Genomic DNA, 26,537 nt, shown 5'->3' with positions numbered 1-26,537 from the left:
ATTTTGGTGAAGATCCTTTAAGTAAAACAGTGTCTCTAAGGCTTGTCGGCTCCCAAAGATCACTTTACTGGTAATAAAAAATATAGCAGTGGTTCCAAAAATAAAGATTTTTAAAGGGACATGATGCTAATCAACTTTTTTCCTTCAAGTTCTACTAATTTTTAAGCAAGCAGATTAGCTTTGGTGGCTCAGTTAGTTGAGCACTGTCCTGCAAAGCAAAAAAGGTCGTCAGTTCAATTCCTGGTCAGAGCTCATGCTTGGGTGGCAGGCCCGAGAGGCAACCCCTCTATGTTTCTCTCACAGATTGATATTTTCCTCCCTCTCTTTCTCCCTTCCTCCCACTCTCTCTAAAAATAAGTAAATAAATAATGTTAAAAACAAGCAAATTATTGTTCATTAACACACTTTATAAGGTTTCTTATAAATGGCACCAATTTTAGGTAGATTAACAAATCAAATATTGGAGAGATGAAGGTAACTTTCAAAAGTCACACACAGCTAATGGGATGGCCACCATTCAGGTCTAAGTCTGTGTCTCCCAAAACTCATACTTCATCAACCTTAACAGGATGCAACCCTCGATAGAGAGGCCTGGTTTCCAGCTGCAGGTTACCACTGAAAGTCAGGACATCTTGGGCAACTGACTCATCTCACTAAACCTGTTCCATCACTGATAAAATGAGAGGTAGACTAGACAGTTAAGACCACTCACAAAGCTGTTGTACAATTCTATGCAATAAACATAGACCTGCACACTAAACAGAATTTAGTATGTAATTCTATGCACTAAAATCATTATCTTCAGCAAACAAAATCTGAGGACTTCTTCAAAAGTTTGCAAGAAAATGCAAAAAAGGTCATATCACACCCAATTTTATGGATAAACAAACTATAACAGAAAAAATGTAATGGAGAAAACAAACAAAACCTATATGTATGCAAGACACTGGAAAAGGTAGGTCCACACTCATATCTTGATTATCTAATACACTACAATGTCTTATCCAGGTAACAAGTACTAAATTAAGAACTTTAGAGTCATAGAATGGAAAGTACTAGTATGGCCAATATAAAACATATGGTGTAAAGGAAAACAGTGAACTGGAGATCTTAAGTCCTAAGTTTAGTTTGGCTATGCCATAATTAGCTGGGTGACACTAAGAAGTTTTCTACTATGTCCTTTAATGACAGAGTCAAATAGGATGATTGTAGCATATGACCCCTTAGATTCCTAAACTATTATAAATCTATTTAGTTTCTAGACAATTCTCTTTCACTGGCTCATATTCCATTACAAGTAGGTTCTATCAGATGAAATACCACCACAGAAAACCGGTATTACAAAACCAACTCTACAACCCATCAAAAAGTCAGTCAGAGTGCTTAGATGGCATGGTCAAAATAAACTACCCTTTATGACGTGTGTGGTATCAGAACCCCTGCTCAGTTAAGTTTATCCTCTATGATGGATGTTCTATATCTGAAAGCATTACATGCTAATAACCTTTGTGAGTAGAAGGCCAAGATTTAAAGATTTTATTTATTTATTTTTAAAGAAAGGCAAAGGGAGGGAGAAAGAAAGAAAAAAAACCCCATCAATCTGTTACCCCTTACACAACCCTGACCAGGGACCTGGCTTACAACCCCAGACATTTGGTTTGCAGGACAATACCCGACCCACTGAACTATACCAGTCAGGGTGAAGGCCAAGATTCAAAGGGTCTTCACTTCTACTATTTTCTCAATGAGCAATATTATCACTTAAATGTATGTATGCATTATATATTTGTGTATTTATATGTATATACATCACACATCTTAAATGGTCTACGTCAACTTCTAAACTGTCTATTAAAATACCAGCACAGACGATCTAAGACTTTTGGGAAAAAAAAAGTGTAATCTTTTTATTTAAAGCTTCACTACTGAGGGAGGCAGCAGTTTGAAACATGAACAAGATACTCAAAAAATCTCCTCTATGACCATACAATTTGGTAGTCATTTTTACTAGCAATAATCCTAAATATCTGATCTAGAAATTTAAGATTAGCTGCCAGTTTCCCTGAGCCATTATATTTAGCAAAATATGATTTTAAAGAGATACACTGTAACTGGTATCTCCTGTTAAAGAATGCCCTCATACATGTTTACATATAATAAACAATAAAAATAATAAAATTTTGCAAATGACAATATTAAAACCTGAAAATATTTTATTTCCTATAGGCAGTAGACAGTTATGCATGTCTATTACAGTAAATAATACAGTCAATCTTATTAAGAAACATTTCCTTCTTTGTAGAGCAAAATATAAACAGGTAAAAGAATTGAGAAAGAAAATTAACATTAATTTAGTGCCTATTCCTGTCAGTATTTTATATACTTTTTCTCACTTAATCCTCACCACCAGTTATTCCAATACAGTCTCAGCATAAGTTCTCTGTGAGATTATCTCATTTTAACAGTATGTTTACAAAAACAAATGAAGCCAAGTGCTTTTGAGGATCACATGGATAACCACTTCAGTATTAAGCACTGCCGCACAATTTCAGTGCCCACGTTTTATTATGAAGGTGCTAGTGCTGTTGTCATACATTCCTTTAAATGTCATGGACTTGTCAACCAATGGTTGTTGGAGCCAATTCAACACCAGTAGGAATCCCCAATTTGGGGTGAGGTGAAGAAGGAAACTTAATATATTAAGTGCAAACAGTTCATCTGTGATACAGCAAAGCTGTGAGTAAGTCCTGGGGCAAAGAGGCCTTGGGATAAGGCCTCTCTCTGGCTAGACAGCTCTGATACTCTTGGCTCCTCACTGGTCTGCCAGGGAAACAGAGTCTTCAGTCTTCAGACTTCAGTGGGAAGAGAAACTGCACTGGGAGCCAGGGTGGAAATGACTTCAAGAGAGGGAAGTTCCTGCCCCTGATCACTGACTGGGTCCATACTCAGGCAAATGAGTTCTCCAAATTCTTGCAGTTTGATTGATCCAAAATGTACTGTCCTGATTCGTCAGAACAGAACTGCTCTAATGATAGGAATATTGCTGCACAGCTCCAATTGAATGGGGAAAGCCTCAGTCCTATTGGTTGAAATACTATTCCAGAAAATGCTTTATAAGGGCTGGATCAGTACAGGCAGGTAGTTCAGTGCAGGATTCTCCCTGAAGTGTAGTTTGCATGAGAAGCCTCTGTTTGGAAACAGCAGCTGGACCCTGCTTTTAAATTTGAGCCCAGTTAGCCACCAGGAGTCCTTCTTAGTAGGTAATTACTTTCTCAGGTCCACAGACTACTGTGGTCTACATGTACAATCATATATTATTCAGCCTTAAAAAGGAAGCAAACTCTAATAAATGCTACAACCTGGATGAACCTTGAACACATTATGCTAAATGTAACGTGCTAGTCTCAAACAACATAATCCTACTTCTCTGAGGTATCCAGAGTAGTCAAATTCAGAGATACAAAAGTAAAATGGTGGTTGCCAGAGAGAACTAGGGATTAATTTAATGGGTATACAGTTTCGGTTTTGCAAGATGAAAGGCTCTGGGGGTTGGTTGCAAAACTAGGTAAATATGCTTAACACTACCTGAGCTAACTATACACTTAAAAATGGTTAAAGTGGTAAGTTTTATGTCATGTGTAATTTGTCACAATTAAAAATTAAAAGAACACATTTGGACAGCCATTCCAAACATAAAAAGTCTGCAATGTACCAGTTAGTACCACAATTACACTGAGAGCAGCAAAATGGTATGTCGCATGTTAATATTAACTTGAATTTTGTTTGTAATTTTATCCATTTAATTTTCAATTCAAAATCCATAATCCTAAGAGCTTGATAATACATTACTACTGCCATTTTAGAGATGCTTCTGAAAATTAAATATGTTAAAATCTTATAGCTGTAAGAGATGGGATTAGCTAATAAATCAAAAGACCCAAATTAAATTAAAATCAGTTTTGCAAGATGAAAGGCTTGATTGATTCCTGATCCCATGCTTCTTCTCAAACTTACTACCTCTCAATTAACAATAATTTTAAAATCTACACTCTGCGCTTCAGAAAAAAGTTCTTGGAAAAAATAATAAAAACAAAGGAAGCCACTTGCAGAATAAAAATTACCATATTAATCCTACAATTAGCACACATTCAACTTTTCCAATTTTTGAAAACTTTGATATTCTAACTGGAAAATGAATTTGCTACCTGGATACTCACCACAAATATTTTAGCAAAAATGAAATGATGAGTGTTTCTCATTATATCCTTTTAAGCCAAAATTCTTAGTTCCTTTAGCATCCCCCATAAGGCTTTGTAAAGCAGACTAATTTCAAGTAAATAAAACCTTAATACAGCAACATTTTCAAGTTCTAATAAATCTAAAGACATGTTCCATAATTTCTTACATCTTGAACATACTTACATATATTCCCCCTTTTTTCTATGTACACTTAAAACATATATCCTTTCTTGACAAAACATGTGATCCAGCCAAGAACAACTGATTAATTATAAAATACTTTTTACCTAAAACTGAAACACTCACTGAATATTTCAGTGAGAAATATTCAGTATTTCTCATTGAATAAGACTGTACAATTTAAGAAACTTACAAATACCCTAGAAAGCTTTGCAAACCTATAACAATTTATCCCCTAAGGATAATGGGTGGTAACTCAGCAAATAAAATACTAAAGAGTACTAACTGATTCAAGGGGCACTGTCTACTCTACCTAAAGACAGGTGGGTGAGTGCCACCAGATTGTGTCCTTAGCCCTATTCTGCATAATATTTCAATGCAGGACTTGATTAGGACAACAGGTGGTTACAGTTCTTGGGCAACAGAATCTGTAGAGTTGTTAATTTATGCAAGGTACAAAGTAATCTTGATCAAAAAAATGAGGAAAATCTAACTGAAAATAAAGGTTCCACACTTTATTTTAAAACAACTGTACCATTTTAGGATGTAGAACTGATACAAAGACAACATAGGAAAGTCTCAAATGACTAAGCCAAATTATGTCTTTTCCTTTAACAATTTTTTTTTGTTTGGCTCTACCTCCTCTTCTCCCTCAAAACAGCTACCTCAAATGATACATAACTACTGAGGGCAAAACAAGGTGGGGATAATTCTGTTCCACTTCACATAGGTCAGACATTTGATTCCATTTATGATAAAATATATGTGAGACCCTGACCAACTTCATTAGAGAAGCACAGTAAAAATCAACCAGGATGAATCCTCCATAGACCTCAAGCCAAGCTGTATTGGCTAATAAGCATTCACTGATGCTCAGTCATGTATGAAACACCAAAGGAAACAAATTAAGAAACTGCTTTGCCCTAATGAAGAAGACAGATGAAGACATTTAAACTAAGGACTTTCAATTTTTTTAAATAGCAGAACCCTTATTTCAAATGAACTCTTACAATAAACACCCAAAATACCAAGGAAATAAAAGTAGTATAAAGTATATTATGAAAGTCCAGTTAGTAACATATGCTTATTAACATTTTGCATTTCAGCAGAGTACTGAGGAAATCCTGCACCATACATATTAGCACTATTAACAGTTGCAACTATTTAAAAGAAGTTATATCCCAAGGTCTGTGTAAAAACTACTTAACCTGATGGCAATCAGTAAATAAGATATTTGAGTATTGGTATATTTTATTTCTTTTTAGTATACTTAAAAATACTGTAATTTTATGACTGTGGGAACTTTAAGGCATTTTTGAACTCAAGTTGATAACCAATTCAAAACTACCAGCAATTTTTAATAAGCATCCAACAGATTATATTACTTAGGAGATTTGGAGATAAGAACCTTATTTAATCACAAGTATATACTAAACACCCATTTTTCAAGTATCCCAATTAAAATTTACTGAGGATTCCACAAATGATTTTTAACACGAAATGAATAACACATCAGAAAAAAATTCTGTGGGAACAGAGAGCCGACAAACATTTGATTGAACTGAACCTGAAACTAGTATATTTACATTAAGATAAGCAGATGAAAGATGAACAGAGCTGTTAGGGCGATGAGGAAAGACGTGGCCACGGGGTTCAAAGCACACTTTCGAACTGGGAATATAATCCAGCTTTAAAGAGCTGTGAAATGAATTAGCATGAATATCACACTGAGAGGACATGACAGGGTTTATGCTGGGCAATCTCAAAGAACTAGGACCAGTAGAATTTACAAAGATGCATGAGGACTTCCAGACTAGATGGAAGTGGAGGAAGACACACTTTGTCTCCTCACAAAAGCAAAATAAAGCCAACAAAAATTTAAAAACAAAAAACAGCCAGTACCAAGAGAAAACTGAACTGTATGGAAGTCTGACAACCAAAGAGTTCAAGTAAACACATTCATCCAAACTGGTAGGAGGGGCAGAGTCAGGCAACCTGGGCGGAGAGGACTTGCAGCAAAGTGACAGCTGGTGGACATGGGGCACACAGGATAAGCAGCTGGCAGACCTAGCGAGGCGGGGGATTGTGGGGCATAATGCAGCATGCAAGGTAGCCAGCGGACTGAGTGGCCCCACATTTGCGTGTAGATAAACCAGGTAAAACTGGGGAACGAGACAGACCGCCCCAACCCAGGGCTCTCAGCGTAGAGAAATAACGACTCAAAACACCAACTGAAAAAAACTGTGGGGGTTGAGGCTCAGGGAGACTCCCAGCCTCACAGGAGAGTTTGTTGGAGAGACCCACAGGGTCCTAGAGTGTACACAAGCCCACCTACACGGGAACCAGCACCAGAAGGGCCCAATTTGCTTGTGATAAATGGGGGAAGGGACTGAAATCTGGCAGAGTGGGGCAAGCTCCATAGTTGCCCCTCAGACCCCTGCCCCACATACAGCCTCACAACCCAGCAACTGGGATGCCCTGCTTAGGTGAACAACTAAGGCTCCGGCCCTCATACATAGCAGGTGTGTGAAGACAAAAAAAAAAGGCCCAAATTAAAGAACAGATCAAAGTTCCAGAAAAAAATACAACTAAGCAACAAAGAGTTGGTCAGCCTATCAGATGTGCAGTTCAAAATACTGGTAATCAGGATGCTCACAGAAGTGGATGAGTTTGGTCACAAATTAGATGAAAAAATGAAGGATACACTAGGTGAAATGAAGGAAAATGTATACGGAACCAATAGTGATGGGAAGGAAACTAGGACTCAAATCAAGGGAGTGGACCAAAAGGAAGAAAGAAACAGCCAAACAAAAAAGAATGAAGAGACATGAATTCAAAAAAACGAGGAGAGGCTTAGGAACCTTCAGGACATCTTTAAACGTTCCAACATCCGAATTATAGGGGTACCAGTAGGGGAAGAGGAAGAGCAACAAGTGGAAAACTTATTTGAACAAATAATAAAGGAGAACTTCCCCATTCTGGCAAAGAAAATAGACTTCGAGGAAGCTCAGAGAGTTCCAAAGAAGTTGGACCCAAGGAGGAACACACAAGGCACATCATAATTACATTAGCCAAGATGAAAATGAAGGAGAGAATCCTAGAAGCAGCAAGAGATAAGGAGATAGTTACTTACAAAGGAGTTCCCATCAGACTGTCAGCTGATTTCTCAAAAGAGACCTTGCAGGCAAGAAGGAGCTGGAAAGAAGTATTCCAAGTCATGAAAGGCAAGGACCTACATCCAAGATTGCTCTACCCAGCAAAGCTTTCATTTAGAATGGAAGGTGAGATAAAGAGCTTCTCAGAAAAGGTTAAGTTAAAGGAGTTTATCAACACCAAGACCTTATTATATGAAATGTTAAAGGGACTTACCTACAAAAAAGAAAATGAAAAACATGTACAGTAAAATGACAGCAAACTCATAATTAACCACCACACCAAAAACAAACAAACAAAAAAACTAAGCAAACAACTAGAAGAGGAACAGAACCACAAAAATGGAGATCACATGGAGGGTTATCAACAGGGTGGTGGGAGGGAGAAATCGGGGGAAAAGGCACAGAGAATAAGTAGCACAGATGGAAGGTAGAAAACAGGGGAACAGTAAGAATAGTAAAGGAAATGTAGAAGCCAAAGAACTTGTAAGTATGTCAGGTGGACATGAACTAAAGGGGGGAAATGTGGATGGGAGGGAGTGTGCACAGTAGAGGGGAATGAAGAGGGAGAAATGGAACAACTGTAATAGCACAATCAATAAAATATATTTTTTAAAAAAGAAGTTACAGAGATGCAGATGTTAGCTCACCAGAACAATTGAGCCTGTTTGAACCAACTTGCCTCCCAAGATAGTATACCACCACTGGAGCCATTTCAAGAGGCCCAATGGTGGTCTGTTTATTTATCAGCAGTATAAAGAAGGTACCGCATAGACAATAATTAACTTGAAAACTTAAAGTTCCTTCCAACCCCATTTCTTTAGCCGTGCAGAAGCTTTTTATTTTGATGAGATCTCATTTGTTCATTCTTTTGTTTATGTCCCTTGCTCTAGGNCAGATGTTAGCTCACCAGAACAATCGAGCCTGTCTGAACCAACTTGCCTCCCAAGATAGTATACCACCACTGGAGCCATTTCAAGAGGCCCAATGGTGGTCTGTTTATTTATCAGCAGTATAAAGAAGGTACTGCATAGACAATAATTAACTTGAAAACTTAAAGTTCCTTCCAACCCCATTTCTTTAGCCGTGCAGAAGCTTTTTATTTTGATGAGATCTCATTTGTTCATTCTTTTGTTTATGTCCCTTGCTCTAGGGACATTTTTACATATTAATAAAAATGTTTTTGTGTGAAATATCTGAGATTTTCCGGCCTCTATAATCTTAAATAGCCAAATCATTCATTTACATACTGTCTCTGGCTGCTGTGGGGCCACAACAACAGAGATGAGTAGCTACAATGGAGAGCACATGACTCACAAAGGTAGGGACCTGTACAGAAAGGATGCCGGATTTAAAATATAGCCAAAGAGTACCACTCTAGGAAACCGAAAACAAAATATAATATTTGTCTTAAATATTTCTCTTATCCACCATTCCAGATATTGCTCAGAGAGGATAAGGCAGGTTACGTGACTACAGCATGACTTAAAAGTCTCAGTGACTTACAACAAAGGTTTGCTTTTCACTCATGCAACATCATGTGCTCTTAAATGACCATGGAGCCACACTGTAGGGTCCACATTGTCAAACAACCTCTACCTAAAGCACAAAATGGCTTTTAAAGCTTGATACCCAAAGTGATACAATATACCATTTCTGCTCACATTTTGTGAACATGGAAAACCCTGACTTCAACAGGAAGGGAAGTATAATCCTCTCCCAGAGAGGGCAGGCAGATTTTAGGGAAAAAATAAAAAATAAAACATACAGTTCACCACATACTATATCTGTAAAAATTTACATAAGTGATTTGTTTTCCTTATTTCTGTAATCTATCTTATCAGTCTCATATTTCAACACCAATCTTAAGACTAAAAGCAAAAAGGCTATAATGTAATTTCATGTTTTCCAAGTCAATATTAAAGTTCAGAATTATTTAAAGGTTATTTTCTATTTTAGTGAAAACATGTCTTAAAGTAAGTGTTTGGGAAATAAAGAGAAGAAAATATATCACTCATAGTTCTAGGCCCAAAAAGAGCAAACACTAGGCTTTACTTGCTTCTAGCACTTTTTTCCTGTACTTTTCCTAAAGTTGGATCATCCCCTACTTTTCATTTATATCTTACCCTTTTCTCATTTACCAAAAATGTTTCTGTGTTATTACAAGTTATCCATAGTTCATACTCTTGTTTTAAGTCACTTTGTAAATGGTATAATTTATAAGTACATTTCCATCCTTATTCAATGCTTTGCTTTTAAACAAAAACAATGTGATAAGATCATCTTTTATATAAACCTTATACTGAGGGGCCAGTAAGGTTTATTGCCTTAGAATGGACTCAGAAGAATTACTAAGTCAAAGGTTATAAAACTATTAAAGCCTATTCATCTATTTCAGGGATGTGAAACTCATTTTCACCGGGGGGCCACATCAGCCTCCCAGGTGCCTTCAAAAGGCCAAATGGAATTTTAGGACTTAACTACTCCTTAACAGTTAAGCAAGAGCTTGGCACTGCTGCCCAGGAGAAATCAGTTGCTAAGCCAAATAAAACACAGTGGTGGGCCAGATTCCTCCTGCCAGCCTTGTGTTTGCCACCTGTGATCTATTTCATATACTGCCACTTTCCAAAGCAAGTCTAGCATTATACTACTCTCATTCCAACAATGGAGTGGTTATTTTAACCATCCATGCCCATATTAGGTATAAGCACATAATAATTTTTAAAAATAAATACACTTTGCAAAAAACCTATCTTGGTTCGTTAAGCATTTCTCTGCCTATTAGTGAAGTTGAACCTGTTTCCATGTTTGTTAGCCAGGTCTATTTACTGAAATAGATTAATCAATTGGGATCTTAGTATTTTATTTCCTATTATTTTCACATATACATTTTCCAGTCATCGAATTTGTTGCAAAAAATTATACTGAATAATCCTACCCTTTCCCCCTATGGTCTATGGAAAAAGCCATTATAACTTAAAATATTTAATGTGATGCTGAAGTTCTAGGTTGTTTCTAAGTGTTTTATAAGCATTAACTCATTAAAAATAACAAAAAATTTTACTCATTTAATTTTTAACAGATACATATATAGATATCTAACTTATCTATTAAATTTATATAGAGAAGTTCTTTTTAAGCTTCTCTAAACCATCTGACTATTTTTATACAAGTTACACAAAGTTTTAATGCTCATAACCTTCTAACAGTTTTTGAGATGTCAGACCTAGTTCTTCTCTCATTGTTCCTTTTCCATCATTGTCTCATTAGCTAGCCCACCTACTTTTTAAGGTAGATTTTTGGGGATGGGGGGGGGATGAAAACCAGATAATTTTCTGTAGCAGGCTGTCTGGTGACAAATAGTACTAACCAGGATGAAAGTGTTGGGCTTGAAGAACCAACACTACTTCAATAAATGAATTCTGAAACTGTAAAAACGCAAACACTTAGTAGACATTCTTACATTAGAAAAATGGGTGTGTTCCTTACACCATGAAGGCACTCTAGGATACTATCTTCTGAATCAAGTTTAAAATTATATTACATAATACTCCTATGGTGATTTTCACAGAAGGTGCTTTGAGAATATTCTGTATGCCACGAATTTCAAGACTACCTAAAACAAACCACCATAAATAACAGACATTTAAATTCTGTAAGAGTGAAAGGTACATATTAAACACAGCACTTCACTTTAGGCCTAAAGCTCTGCAAGTAAACCTTGGCACACAAAGGCCACTGTCTAACACTACAACAGCCACATGTAGACCATTTCCACATATCTGGGCACAGCTTATGAAGAGTTTTGCTCATTTGGTTAAAACAAATTCTACCAATAATTTTTAAATCTTTGTACAAAAGCTTTCCTTGATAGATCTCTCTTGAGAAAACATCATTCTGTCATCATTTCATTCTGTGTATCCAAATAAGATGATTAAATGTTGGCTGTGCTACATACAAGCAGAAATAAGTGAACCAAATGGCTGCTTATATCTCTCTTTTGGTCCTACAGTAGCAATATCCTCTATTATTTCATTTGAATCTCACAATCCTATAAATTAGAAAAGATATTAGAAAAGAATTTAGCATAGCTACTGATGAGGAAATAGAGAAAAATGAGGTGACCTGTCCATAATCACACAGCTATTGTACAATCTCTTTTGTTTCCTGACTCCCAACCACTACTCTTCCTCCAACAGCTAGTCTCTCTCTCTTGACTCCTTTCCTCCCTAACTACATCAGACTTACTGCAGTCAGCTAAAAGCTACAACAAAAGTTTTGAAGGCCTAGAGAACACATTTTTAAGTACCTAACAGAGGCAAATACCTATTAAGACAGTGGCAAATTACACTAGGGGGTGTAAAATAATATAGTAAGCCTCTCTCATGTTGGAGGTTGAATTCCTACAAGAGCAGTTTCACAGGAAATGGAAGGAAATATGTATATATACACACAAAAATAATTCCCTGAAGGCATCCATTTCTAAAAAATTATACTCATTAGCATTAAATGGATTCTTTTCCTAAATCACCACATTCATATGCTCAGGAAAACATTCATATAAGGTTAAGTTTTTGAACATATCCCTATTTGTTTGAACTCCCAACCCTGAAACATAAGTCTGTTACACTTGTATATGGTCCCTTGTCCACACTGCATATCATGCCAAAGTATTAGTCTGCCCACCTGCTTTTTCCACAATGTCAGCAGCCTGGCCTAGTCTTCGATCCATACATTGAAAAACATAGAAAATAACCACAATACCTCTTTCCATATCAACCATCCTGATCCTACTCCACAGAGGAAAATAATAACAGTTCATAGATGGAAGTACTACCTCACCAAGAGAGATTCTGACCACACAAACATGTCCAGGGCCTATACCATAGAATACTCGAGTTCAATAAGCCTACATGGCCTACTTCTTAATTAAAAACTAGATTCAAGAAAACTGAGTTAAATTATTATGAATGAAAATCTACTAATATTTTCATTTAAAATATTTTAACATTCTGATGTGTCTGTTCATTCTAATGAATGAAAACTGTTATTCATTCATTCAGTTAACTAATATTTATGAACATATTACAATGTAAGTGCCACATAAGGTTCTAGGCCATTGGGATACAGCAATGACAATAGTTACATCTGTGTTCCACAAAACTTTTATTTCACTAGGGAAAGAAAACGAACAAAAGTCAGGTAAATAATACCATTTCAGGCACAAATAAATTCTATCAATAAACCTGTATGGGGGTAAGAAAAGCAACTGTTGGGCAAGGTACACCTATTTTAGGTAAGGTGGTCAGGGAAAGTCTTTTGGGGTACGAAACGTATGAGCAGAGACCTGAATGATAAAAAGTCCTAAGGAAGGGAGAAAAAACAGTACATTTAAGGTCCTAATGGTGTTGCCTCTGATCCATGCTTAGCTAGGGGCTACTGATAAAATGGGCTTTCTAATTCCCAAAAACTAAGTACCTGTGAAGGACCTGAGAGTACAAGACAAAACTTGGATATCAAAATAAATGTTTCTAGCATTAACACTATAAAATTTAAGTACTACAGAATGACTTATAGAGAAAGCAAATTCTAACTTAATCTGGGTCTTAGTGAATGAACATAATTCCAGTTCACCGAAATGAGGGAAGGAGCTTTTCAACAGAGACAAAAGCTCAAACAGAAGCACAGAAATGAGAAAGTACAAAGACAAACCTAAAATATCAGATAAGCCTGTTGGTCAAAATTAGAGAATGTAAAGGTGAAAATGTATGTTAGATTAGGACAAGAATATCTTTACCCATTTTCGTTAAAAACACTTCTAAGACACTTCTAATTCTTCAATAAAGGATACACTCTAACTCCTAAAGGCAATTACCACTCTCTGTGTTACCACCTACCTGTTTCCTCTGGTCATGTCTAACTCCAAGAGTTTGCTTATTCATCATAAAACCTACATTTTCTTTTTCTTTTTTAAATTTTATTTTAATTGTTGTTAAAGTACAGTTTTCTGTCTTTTTGCTCCCATCCCAGGCGACCCCCCCAGTCCTCCCCACCTCCCCCTTAGTTTTTGCCCATGTGTCCTTTATATTTGCTCCTGTAAACCCCTTCCCCTTTACCCCTGAAATTCCCTCTTCTCCCCACTCTGGTCACTGTCAGCCTGTTCTCTATTTCAGTGTCACTGGTTATATTTTGCTTGCTTGTATGTTTTGTTATTTAGGTTCCTGTTAAAGGTGAGATAGTATGGTATTTGTCTTTCACTGACTGGCTTATTTCACTCAGCATAATGCTTTCTAGTTCCATCCCTGTTCTCACAAAGGATAGGAGCTCCTTCTTTCTTTCTGCTGTATAGAATTTCATTGTATGAATGTACCATACTTGCTTTATCCATTCATTTACTGATGGGCACCTAGATTACTTCCAATATTTGGCTATTGTAAGTTGTGCTGCTATGAACATTGGGGTGCATAGGTTCTCTTGGATTGGTGTTTTAGGGTTCTTAGGATATAATCCTAACACTGGAATTGCTGAGTCAAAATGCAGACCCATTTTTAGTTTTCTTAGAAAATTCCATACTGTTTTCCATAATGGTTGTACCAGTCTGCAATCCCACCAACAGTAAACTAGGGTCCCCATTCGAGACAACCTCTCCAACACTTGTTTAGTATCTCATTGTGGTTTTGATTTGCATCTCTCTGATAGCTAACAACATTGAGCATCTTTTCATGTGTCTCTGGATCCTCTGTATGTCCTCCTTGGAGAAATGTCTGTTCAGTCCTTTGCCCATTTTTTAATTGGTTTGCTCGTGTGAGTTCTTTATATATTTTGGAGATTAAACCCTTGTCTGAGGTATCATTGGCAAATATGTATTCCCATACAGTTGGTTCTCTTTTAATTTTAATACTGTTTTCTTTAGCCATGCAGAAGCTTTTTATTTTGATGAGCTCCCGTTTGTTTATTCTTTTGTTTATGTCCCTTGCTCTAGGGATATTTTTACATATTAATAAAAATGTTGTTGTGTGAAATATCTGAGATTTTCCTGTCTATGTTCTCCTCTAGGACTTAAATGGTGTCACAGCTTATACTTAAATCTTTTATCCACCTTGAATTTATTTTGGTGCAAGGTGTAAGTTGGTGATAGTTTCATTTTTTTACTTGTAGCTGTCCAGTTCTCCCAACACCAATTGTTTAAGAGGCTATTTTTACTCCATCTTATGTTGCTGTCCCCTTTGTCAAATACTAATTGACCGTAAAGACTTGGGTTTATTTCTGTTCTGTTCCAGTGGTCCATGTGCCTGTTTTTATGCCAGGCTCTTCTGATTACAGGGGCCTTGTAATACAGTTTGTTATCAGGTATTTTGATCACTCCTACTTTGTTCTTATTCCTCAAAATTCCAGCAGCTATTCGGGGTTGTTTCTGGTTCCATATAAATTTTTGAAGTGTTTGTTCTATGTCTGTGAAATATGCCATTGCTACTTTCATATATATATTGCACTGAATCTGTAAATTGCTTTCAGTAGTATGGACATTTTGATGATGTTAATTCTTCCAATCCATGAACACAATATATGTTCCATTTGTTTCTGCCTTCCTTCATTTCTTTCTTCAGTGTTGTGTAGTTTTCTGCATACAGGTTTTTACCTCCTTGGTTAGATTTATTCTTAGGTATTTGATTTTTCTTTTTCCTATATCAAATAGGATTTTTTTCTTGATTTCTGCTTCTGCTGTTTCATTGTTAGTACACAAAAATGCCTCTGACCTCACGATATTGACTTTGTATCCCGCTATTCTGCTGAATTCACTTACCAGGTCGAGCAGTTTTTGGGTACAGTCTATAGGATTTTCCATGTACACTATCATGTCATCTGCAAACAATGACAGTTTTGTTTCCTCCTTTCTGATTTGGATGCCTTTTATTTCCCTTTCTTGTCTGATTACTGTGGCTAGGACTTCCAATACTATATTGAATAGAAGTGGTAAAAGTGGACAACCTTGTCTTGTTCCTGATCTTAGTAGAAAAGATTTTAGTTTTTGCCCATTGAGTATGATGTTGGCTGTAGGTCTGTCATACATGATCTTTATTCTGTTGAGGAATGCTCCCTCTATTCCCACTTTGCTGAGTTTTTATCATAAATGGGTGCTGTATCTTATCAAATGCTTTTTCTACATCTACTGATATGATCTTAAGATTTTTGTCTTTGCTTTTGTTTATGTGATATATTACATTTACTGGTTTGTGAATATTGAACCATCCTTGCAACCCTGGGATGAATCCCACTTGGGCATGGTGTATGGTCTTTTTAATGTATTGTTAAATGTGGTTTGCCAATATTTTCTTGAGGATTTTAGCGTCTATGTTCATCAGCAATATTGGCCTGAACTTTTCTTTCTTTGTTGTGTCTTTATCTGGTTTTGGGATTAGGATAATTCTGGCTTCATAAAAAGAGTTTGAGAGTCTTCCATCATTTTAGATTTTTTAGAATAGTATCTGAAGAATAGGGGTTAGCTCTTCCTTAAATGCTTTGTAGAATTCTCCTGTGAAACCAGCTGTTCCAGGGTTTTTGTGTGTTGGAAATTTTTTGATTACTGCTTCATTTCACCTGTTGTTACTGGTCTGTTCAGGCTTTCTGCTTCTTCACTGAGTTTTGGAGATTATATTTTTCTAGAAATTTGTCCATTTCACCTAGGTTTTCAAATTTCTTGGCATACAGTACTTCATAGAAATTTCTTACAATCCTTTGTATTTCTGTGGTGTCAGTTGTAATCTCTCCTCTTTCATTTCTGATTGTTTATTTGTATCCTCTTTTTTTCTTGATGAGCCTGCTTAAAGACTTGTTGACTTTATCTTTTCAAAGAGCCAGCTCCTGGATTCATTGATCCTTAGAATTGTGCTTTTAGTCTCTATATCATTTAATTCTGCTCTGATCTTGCTTATTTCCTTCCTTCTACTTGCTCTGGGCTGCCTTTGTTGTTCCTTGAGTTCATATACGCATAGGATTAGGTTATTCGCTTGAAATGTTTCTTTCTTAGGTAGGCCTGTTATCTCTATATACTTCCCTCTCTGGACTGCCTTAGCCATATCCCATAAGTTTTCAGTTGTTGTGAGTTCATTTTCATTTGTTTCCATAAACTTCTTGATTTCTTACCTAATTTCATTCTTGACCCATTCATTGTTTAATAGCATGCCATTCAATCTCCATGATTTTGAGAGTTTGGGTTTTTTTCTCTTGGGGTTGGCTTCTAGTTTCAGTTCCTTGTGGTTGGAGAAAATGCTTGGTATGATTTCAATTTTCTTGAATTCGTTGAGGCTTGTGTTGTGTCCTATCATGTGGTCTATCTTTGAAAATGTTCCATGTGCATTTGAAAAGAATGTGTATTTAGCTTCTTTGGGATGAGGGGCTCTCTCTCTCTATATATATATCAGTTAAGTCCATTTCATCCTAGGGCGTTGTTCAATGCCACAATACCTTTGTTGATATTTTGTTTGGAAGATCTGTCCATTTTTGACAGTGGGGTGTTAAAATTCCCAAATATAATTGTGTTGCTGTCAATATCTTTCTGGAAGTCCTCTAAGATTTTCTTTATATATTTGGGTGCTCCTATGTTGGGTGCATACATATTTACAATGTTTATGTCTTCTTGGTGGATTCTTCCCTTGAGTATTATGAAGTGACCTTCTAAGTCTCTCTTTATGGCCTTTTTGAAGTCTATTTTGTCTGATATGAGTATTGCTACCCTGGCTTTTTTTTTTCCCTTGGCTGTTTGCTTGGAAAATTTGTTTCCAGCCCTTCACTTTTAGCCTGTGTAGGTCTTTTGTCCTGAGGTAAGTCTCTTGTAAGCAGCATATGTGTGGGTCATGCTTTCTTACCCATTCAGCTATTCTATGTCTTTTGATTGGAGCATTTAATCTAGTTACATTTAAGGTTCTCATTGATAGGTACTTATTCATTGCCATTTTCGTACCTGTGTTCCTCTCTCTGTTTTCCTTCTTTTCCTTAAAGCAGCCCCTTTAGCATCTCCTGTAGAACTGGTTTGGTGGAGGTGTATTCTTTTAGACTTCTTTTGTCTGGAAAACTCCTCACTTGGCCTTTTATCCTGATTGAGAGCCTTGCTGGGTAAAGTAGCCTTGGTCCCAGGCCTCTGGTTCTCATTATTTGGAATATTCCTTGCCATTCTGTTCTTGAAGTGTTTCCATTTAGAAGTCAGCTGCTAACCTTATTGGGGCTCCCTTGTATGTTACTCCCTTTTTCTCCCTTGCTGCCTTTAAGATTCTCTCTTTGTCTTGGAATTCTGCCATTTTAATTTTGATGTATCTTTAAGTAGGTCTTTTTGGGTTCCTCTTGATTGGGACTCCCTGTGTTTCCTGGATTTGTGTGACTTTTTCTATCATATTATGGAAATTTTTCATCATTACTTTTTCAAACAGGTTATCTATCCCTTGCTCCTCTTCTTCTCCTTCTCATATCCCTATTATACGGATATTACTACGTTTCATGTTGTCCTGCATTTCCCTTAATCCCTCTTCATTCTTTCTGAGCCTCTTTTCCTTTTCTTGCTCACTTTTTGTTTTTTTTTTCCTACCTTGTCCTCCAGCTAACTGATCTAATCCTCAGCTTCATTGATCCTACTTTTGATTCCTTCTACTGTGTTCACTTCCGAAATTGTATTCTTCATTTCCTCTTGGCCCTTGCTGATTGTTTCTATTTCCTTTTTCATGTTGATATAGTTTACAGTGAGCTTATTGTAGTTTCTCTGTAGTTTCTGGTAATTTATTGTGAGCTCATTGAGCTTCCTGATAACCACTGCTTTGAACTCAACATCTGATAGTTAAGTTGCCTCTATTTCATGTAGCATTCTTTCTGAGGCTTCCTCCTCTCCTTTCATTTGGGGATTGTTTCTTTGTCTTTCCATTGCTTGTGAGACTCTTCTTGTTAGCCTCTGCTTGTTAAATTGATCTGTTCTGGCTTCCTGGGTTTATGGTGTGAACTTCTTTGGTAGAACACCTGTAAGATTCAGTTGTGCAGTCTCCTTGATCTCCCAAGCTCACTGGTCTTGGGCTGTCATTTAAGTTGGCTCTGTGTTTGTCGTTGGGTTTTGATTGTTGTTGGGTCTTTCTTTGGTGAGTCTTTCCCATCAGCTGGTTAAATCAATTTTCTCTTTGTCCACCACCTCTTGTATTTTGTTGTGCTGGTGAGGGCAGGTTGTGTTGAAGCTGGTTCTTCCGTGTGTACAAGGTTTTGAGGATTCTCTCTTGCTCTTGTTCAGTTGTTTGGAATGGGTAGTTTCTCCACTACTTAGTTGTATTTCTAGATAGGTCCTGGATTGAGGTTTGTGTGGTTTTGACTCCCTCCTTCACCTTCTTGTGTTGGTGGTTCCTTTTTTGTTGGGTTTCCTCTTCCAGTGGGTATCCTGGTGTTCACCACTTCCACCTACTTGTTGTCATCTTCCTCACCAAAATCCACATTTTCCATGAACCACCACCTCTGTTCAAACACAGTTACTATCACACAAGCAGCATACAGAACATATTTGTCTCTACAGTAAAATGAGATGGAAGATCCATAGGCTGGAAAACTAAACATAACAAAGGTGCAAATTCTCCCCAAATTGGCCTACAGGTTGAAGTAATTCCCATCAGAATTTCAGGGAGGTATTTATTTTGTAGACACAGACAAGCTTATTCTAAAATTTATATGGGAGGTCATAGGCTTTAGGAAGAGCTAAAACAATCCTGACAGAGAACAAAATGGAAAGAATCATTCTATCTGATGTTTATGCTTACTATGTTGCTATCATAGTCAAGGGCATGTGGTATTGTTGAAGAGAGAGATATACATCTATGGAATAAAACAGAGAACCTAGAAAGAGATCCACCCACATATACCCAACTGATTTTGAAAAAGTGCAAAAGTACTCCAATGGGAAACGAACATTTTTTTTCAACAAATGGTGCCACAAAAATTGGGTTAACTACAGACCACACACAAGAAATTAACTCAAAATTAATCATGAACTCAAATGTAAAACAAAACTATAATTTTTTTTTGAAATAAAATATTTTAAATCTAGTGCTAAGCAGACTTTTGACTCAAAAGAACAATCCATAAAAGAAAAGATCGATAAACTGGACCTAATCAAAATAAAGAACTTGCTTTGCCAAAGACCATTTGTAGAGGCTGAAAGACAAACTACAGACCGGAAGAAAATATTTGCAAACCACATACTTGACAAAGGAGTAGAACCTAGAATACACAAAGAACTCTCAAAACTCAACAGTAAAAAACCAAACAATCCAATCAGAAAATAGGCAAAAGATGTATGAACAGACATTTCATCGAAGAGGACATACAGGTGGCAAATAATCATCATTATCTATCACGCAAAGAAAGAAAATGCAAAGAGATACTACTACATATCTGTTAGAATACCATATTAATTAAAACACAAAGTAAAAATCCTGGTGAGGATGCACAGCAATTGCTATATAAAGTAAAACCGTAATGAGATATCACTACATTCCTAGTAAAATGTTTAAAATAACACACTAAATACTGATATGGATACAGAGAAAATGAAGCACTCAAAATGCTAGGGGAATGTAAAATAATATAGCCATTTGAGAAAGTTTGTCAGTTTCTTAATAATAATAAACAATCACCATTCGATCCAGCAACTGCACTCTTATGCACCAAGCGTTCAGAGCCCAAACCAAGAAATAACCCAGACGTTCTTAAACAGGTGAATGGTTAACAAACTGTGAAGTACCCAAACAATGGACGACAACTCAGTAAATGAAAAGGAAAAGATTACTGATATATGTAATGATTTGGATGACTCTCCAGAGTTATTATGATGAGTTTAAAAAGACAATCCCAAAAGGTTCTTTTATATTGTAGGTTATATTTATGTAACATTCTTAAAATGACAAAGTACAGAAATGGAGCCCAGATTAGTAGTTGCCAAGGATAAAAGGACTAAAAGCAGAGGGAAGGAAATAGGTATGGCTAGAAAAGGGCAGCATGAAGGATATTTCTGGTGTGGAAATGTTCTGTATTTTGACTGTATCAACGTTAATTTCCTGGTGGCCATTGTACTATAGTTTACAAGATGTTTCCACTGGGAGAAACAGGGCAAATGGTTTGTGAGCTCTGTGTTGTTTCTTAAAACTGAATGTGATTCAATTATTTCAAAAACATTTGTAATTTAAGAAGATGAATAAAAGACAAAGACATTAACCTTAACAGGGAAAAGATGTTTTTAGGGAGGGAAAAAAGAAGAGAAAATGGGGTGACAGAGGAAGAGTATCCAAAAAGTAGAGGATCTTATCTCCAAGCTCAAGGTTAATACTAACTGGTGTGGAAGGAATAAGGATTATCAAAGAGAAGTTCAGATGGCAGAATTGGGACCTTTAAAAGAATCAAGAAAATTTGGAATATTAAAGTCCAGGAGAAGCATGATTAAGAATTAACAATGAAATGGCATTCCCTACTTGTCTTACTGTATCTGGAGCACTATTCTTCATTACACAGAAGATGTTGATTCTCTTTTATCTATAGAGCTGCAAAGTATTCGCTAAAACAGAATATTTTTCTAAATAAATTCTATCACCACATTTTGCATGTCACTATGAAATTCTACACGATGGAACTTTTATTTATAGAATTATGTAATCCTAACTATAACAAGAGTAAAAATTAGTATTATTATCTCTGCCCTAAATAAAGGAATAGTGATAATAATGGGTCCAAACAAAATGGATTCAAAGAGAAAACATGTTATGGTCACACAAAATCAGTGACAAAAGTAATTACAATTCCAGATTCTCAAACATGGAAATGCTTACTACAATATTTCATTTTTTCCCCTCACACAATCTTTTTCTTCCTCTTATGTGAATGAAGGCGCCCTTGCAAACTGGGGACTTCCACAACAGGCTAATATAACAAGCAATGTTTCTTTCTTTTTGTTAACATTTTTAATCTTTTATAATGCATCTCAGGAAGATCTGTGAAGCTTGAATGCTCCAGAATACCTAAAGAAAAGTTGCATGTGAATTTCTCAATGAAAAGCTGTACCAGCAATTCATTTTGAGTTAACATTCTTAGACTAAATTCATTGTCAATGTCTGATAAAACTCAACAACAAAAATGTCAGTTAAAAACTTTTTAAATTTTATTTTCTCAATTATGCCATTACAGCTGTCCTGATTTTTCCCCCTTTGCCACCTTCACACAGCACTTCCCCAATTACCTCAGGAAATCCCCCCACCATTTTTTATGCCCATGGCTCATGTGAATAAGTTCTTTCTTTGGCTATTCCATTTCCTGGCTATTCTATAACTACCTATTTGTACTTCTTAATCCTCTTACCTCTTCACCCATTCCCCCACACCCCCTTCCCACCTGGCAACTATCAAAACGCTCTCTATATCCACGATTCTATCTCTGTTCTTGTTTGCTTAGCTTGTTTTTCAGATTCAATTGTTGATAGGTATATATTTATTGCCATTTTATTGTTCATAGTTTTTATCTTCTTTTTCTTTTTTTTTAAAGATTTTATTTATTTATCTTTAGAGGGGAAGGGAAGGAGAGAGGAAGAGAAATGTCAATGTATGGTTGCCTCTTGTGTGTGTCTCTTGCCGGGAACTGGCCTGCAACCCAGGCATGTGCCCTTGACTGGGAATAGAACCGCGATCGTGTGGTTCACAGGCCTGCGCTCAATCCACTGAGCTACACCAGCCAGGGCTGATCTTCTTTTTCTTAAATAAGTCCCTTTAACATTTCATATAGTAACGGGTTGGTGATGATAAATTCCTTTAGTTTTTTCTTGTCTAGGGAACTGTTTATCTGCCCTTCGGTTCTAAATGATAGCTTTGGTAGGTACAACAATCTTGGCTGTAGGTCCCTCCTTTTCATGATTTTGAATATTTCCTGCCAAGGCCTTCTAGCTTGCAAAATTTCTTTCAAGAGAATTTTTATCTACCACACATAGGTGTGAGACTAGCCCATTCAGCATCTGCATCCCTCTTATCTGTCTGGTTTCTTTAGTCTGTAGTGGTCAGATTTCCATTCAATTCAATTTCTGACAGTTCTGAATGATGGTTGTCCTCTATTTTAGTTGTAATTTTGATGTGGTTGGGCAAGGAGATGAGCCATGTCTGCCTATGCCACCATCTTGACCAGAAGTAAAACTTAACTCTAACATGTATTTCCTGAACGGTTACACCCAGACACTGTACCAAGATTATAGCAGTAATGAAAATGTAGCTTTTGCTCTTGTGTAATAAACAAGCAACTACAGTAAGATCTTGTAAAATGCTCAGATGCAGACAAATAATAAGGAGCCACAAGCCCCTGTAGAAGTCAGCTACACCAGTAGGAAGACAATCAATAAAGGGGAAGCCTAGCTTTAAGGTCTCTTAAAGGTCTCAGGTAGCAGCCTGTTAAGAAGTGGAGATGAAAAAATGTTAAGAGGTTGACACAAATATTTACAGCCATTCACATAAGAAAAAAAAAACAGAGTAAAATGATCTTACTAGGAAAGAAATTCTGAGGAAAATGAAGATAAACTTTAGCAGTAACATCTGACAACCAGTGAGCAAGTGGTAACTGACTTTGCAGAGCAGCGAAAGCTAAAATCTAAGCTGGCTGTGTGGAAGCCCAAAAGATCTGCTTGTTGCCAGGGAAACCAAGAGAAATTCATGAATAGGGGCACAATGCCCATCCAAAAATGGACAAGTGAGTATACTGGTGGTAAAAAATACGTTCACAGATGAAGTTCTGTGTAAGAGACAGATTAGAATTCCAGATCCCCTCTCCCACTCACAATGAAGACTATCCTTTTCCTTTCAGATACTGGACTCAATGACAACAGACAGAGCAGCAGTGGGAGGAGCGAAGCAGGGGATTAAAAAAAGAAAACCGGGGAAAGTAAATAAAATTCTACTTCTGGCCCTTTCCCTCCCCTTTGAAAGCTAAAATGCTGGCAACTAGATTTATATCCTTCTCCAAGCAAGAATGTGGGAAATCTGACACACATACCATACTCTTCCTCCAGCAGCCCCAAAGACCTGCAGAGCATTACAGTGGGAGATTTCCCAATGAAGTAGACTTACCAAGTCCCCCTATATTGAAGCTTACAGTTTTATAAGACCCCCACACATGTGTGGTGAGCTTCCAATCAGCTGGTTAAGCAAGACTACGGTTTTTTTTTTATCTTAAACCTCATTTGGCTTTTAAAAACTGTGTATTTTGATAAAAATTAAAAGACAGTAGCAGGCACAGGTAGAAAAGAAAGCAAAAGGAGTACCTACACAAAAGATTTTATTTTTATAATTTTTATATACAAGAAAATGATTAAAAACAGACTTTAAATCATCTCAATCTTAATAAAAGTGCATACCAAAAGAGGGTACCTAAAAAGTACTCAACCTGTATATCCATTAACATAGATGGCAACTCCACTAAAAATCGTAGATGAAGTTCCATCCTTCTGCATAGCAGCATCTGATCGAAACTGTTCCTCCAATTTCTGGACCTTGGCAGCCATATACCCACCCTGGAATTAAAGAAAAGGTAAACACCAATCATAAAAGTTGTATTTTCTACTCCCCCCTTTAAAAGAAACTTCTATTTTAAAATAGTAAATAAATAAAAGAATCATATTCTATGCCAGCAACCAAGGCATAATATGACAAAAGTGTAATTATAAACATGAACTGGAGGCAAGGCAATAAAACAGGCAGGTCAAAAGAGACTTTTCCCTCTACTGACTCAATTTTAGTAATTCTTCAACATTCTTAGAAGTTATTTTAAAGTCAAAAATACTAAGTTTAAATGCCACAAAATATTCTTCTGATCTATAAAAGCAAACAAAAGTTACACCAGAGTTTAAACCAATTAAAATTTGGTTAAGTGGTCATTTTTAGGTTGGCTTTCACTATGTTCTTTACATAGGAAGCTTAAAATTAGTAACTTTAAGTAAAATGAAGCAGTTCAACAAACCAGTACAATTCTACATACATGTAAATAAATACAATAAACAATCCACTAGCTAAATTCTGGATCTAATCAATCTGTTTGACAGTAGTACTAAATTTCACTAGCTAACAGAAACCTCAAGAAGAATCTAAAAACATGCTATCATTTTTCCTACACACCTTTACAAATCTAGAAAGTGCAGTTGAATTCAGCTACACTTTTCCTGAATATTGAAATAATTAGGCTTAACTGATTTAAATTACCAATTGACTTTATTGATTTATCTAGATCGATAAAGAATGATCAATTAGTGATTCAAAGAAAACTGTAATTATATGAAGTGGTATACATTTTCCAAAATGGAAATAATGTCACTGTTTTTGGTCATTCAAATATTACATGTTCACTGTAAAAACAATGTTTTTGAAAAATATGAAGAAGAAACTCTAAATGAGCTATGATACCATTCATTGTTAACATTTTGGGATCTTATTTTCAAAATTTATATCTATGTCTCAGAGCATAGCAGTTTTACGAAAATAGGGTCATATATATATATATAAATTCCTTTATAACACAATAACTTAAAGTAAAGGCCATCTGCCAGGTTAAGAATATGAAGTTAAATAGTGGTTGCACAGCGTCCCACTTCATGGAAATTATTTATCCGATTCCCTATTATTGAATATGCTTTTCTCTTTCTCATGTTTTAATCTCAGCATTAGCCATGCTACAATTAAATTATCATACAATGTATTTTGTGCACTACACTTCTTCTATAAAATTCCTCCAATTTCAGGGGTTAAACTTTGAGCTTTCACTCACTACCCTGTTAAAACTCAGAGTGGGTATCTGAAGTAATCTGCAACTTAGAAAGTGCCTTAAGTCACATTATAAACTATAAGTAAAATGAAAAATACCTAGACAGCTCAATATAATTATTTTTATTTTCTTAAAACACACCCATTTCTCCCAGCCGTCATTTTCAGCTCGCCTCCTCCATCCACCTCGTCTCATGGTGGAGCCTCTGTATTGGGAGAAAAAAAATCAATTTTATAATGTATTACTAATTGATATTTTATTACAGTATAAAAAAAGAGAAACTAAAATAAAAAATGTTGAGGTGGAGGAAGGTACAGGGAAGACAAATGGTAACAGACAGACTTGATGTGAATGGTGACTGCACAGCACAGTGTATAGGTGATGTGCTGTAGAACTCTCTGCCTGAAACCTATATAATTTTGTTAACCAGTGTCACCCAAAAAATTCAATAAAAAGGAAAAATAAAATACAATTTTTAAAGGATAGATAAATAAAATACAAATGTCATTTTACTTGAAATTATTGGGATGACATAGGTCAACAAAATTATACAGGTTTCAGGTGCACAACTCTACATACAACACATCATCTGTACACTGTAGTGTGTGTTCACCACCCCACATCAAGTCTCCATCCATCAGCATTTATTCCCCCATACCCTTCTCCACCTTCCTATTCCCCGCCATTGACAATAAACACACTGTCGTCCATGTCCATGAGTTCTTTTTTCCCCTTTTATGCTCAATCCCCCCACATCCCAGGCCCCTCAACAGCTGTCGGCCTGATCTGTCTATCTGGACCTATCTGTATTTTGTTAAAATATAAATGTTTAATTCACATAACACTGAATGAGAAAACTTTTCCCAAAACTTATCGTTCTCCTGTTTCACAAGTGAAATTTGTTATTAGAAACACCCACCTACAAATAAATATCAGATTTAAATTATAACCTCTTTAAATTTAAACAGGAAAAACTTTTACGTACTCTTGAGCATCAATTTTAATACCTCATATAAAACATCACCAAATCTAATATAATAATGATTATTTGTTAATGATTAATTAGTATTCACAGAACCTAAGCAAACATATTCCTTCATGATGTGACCTATAACATAGCTCTTAAGGTCTACTATCTTTGCTATTACATGCTGGACACTTAACAAT

The 26,537-nt window shown here is 36.2% G+C and overlaps 1 protein-coding gene across 4 annotated transcripts in view; it reads right to left on the bottom strand.

The window, feature by feature from the left end:
- The window catches only part of REV1 (REV1 DNA directed polymerase), a 113,001-nt gene that overhangs the window by 60,972 nt on the left and 25,492 nt on the right, over window positions 1-26,537 (bottom strand). For 2 of the 4 annotated variants that reach the window (XM_037056781.1, XM_037056782.1), the window contains exons 2-3: window positions 25,512-25,575; window positions 24,000-24,126 (exon numbers count right to left, since the gene is read on the bottom strand). In XM_037056781.1, coding sequence (XP_036912676.1) covers window positions 24,000-24,126; window positions 25,512-25,565 — 181 coding nt within the window. In that variant the 5' untranslated portion in view covers window positions 25,566-25,575. Of the gene's footprint in view, window positions 1-23,970; window positions 24,127-25,511; window positions 25,576-26,537 lie in introns of those variants that run through there. The other 2 variants (XM_037056783.1, XM_037056784.1) reach the window with 2 other exon arrangements.

Source organism: Sturnira hondurensis, unplaced genomic scaffold, assembly GCF_014824575.4.
Source record: "Sturnira hondurensis isolate 20B ecotype Veracruz unplaced genomic scaffold, ASM1482457v3 Scaffold0009178, whole genome shotgun sequence".
NCBI lineage: Eukaryota > Metazoa > Chordata > Mammalia > Chiroptera > Phyllostomidae > Sturnira > Sturnira hondurensis.
The sequence above is the reverse complement of the archived record's forward strand: the minus strand, read 5'-3'. Positions and strand labels throughout refer to the sequence as shown.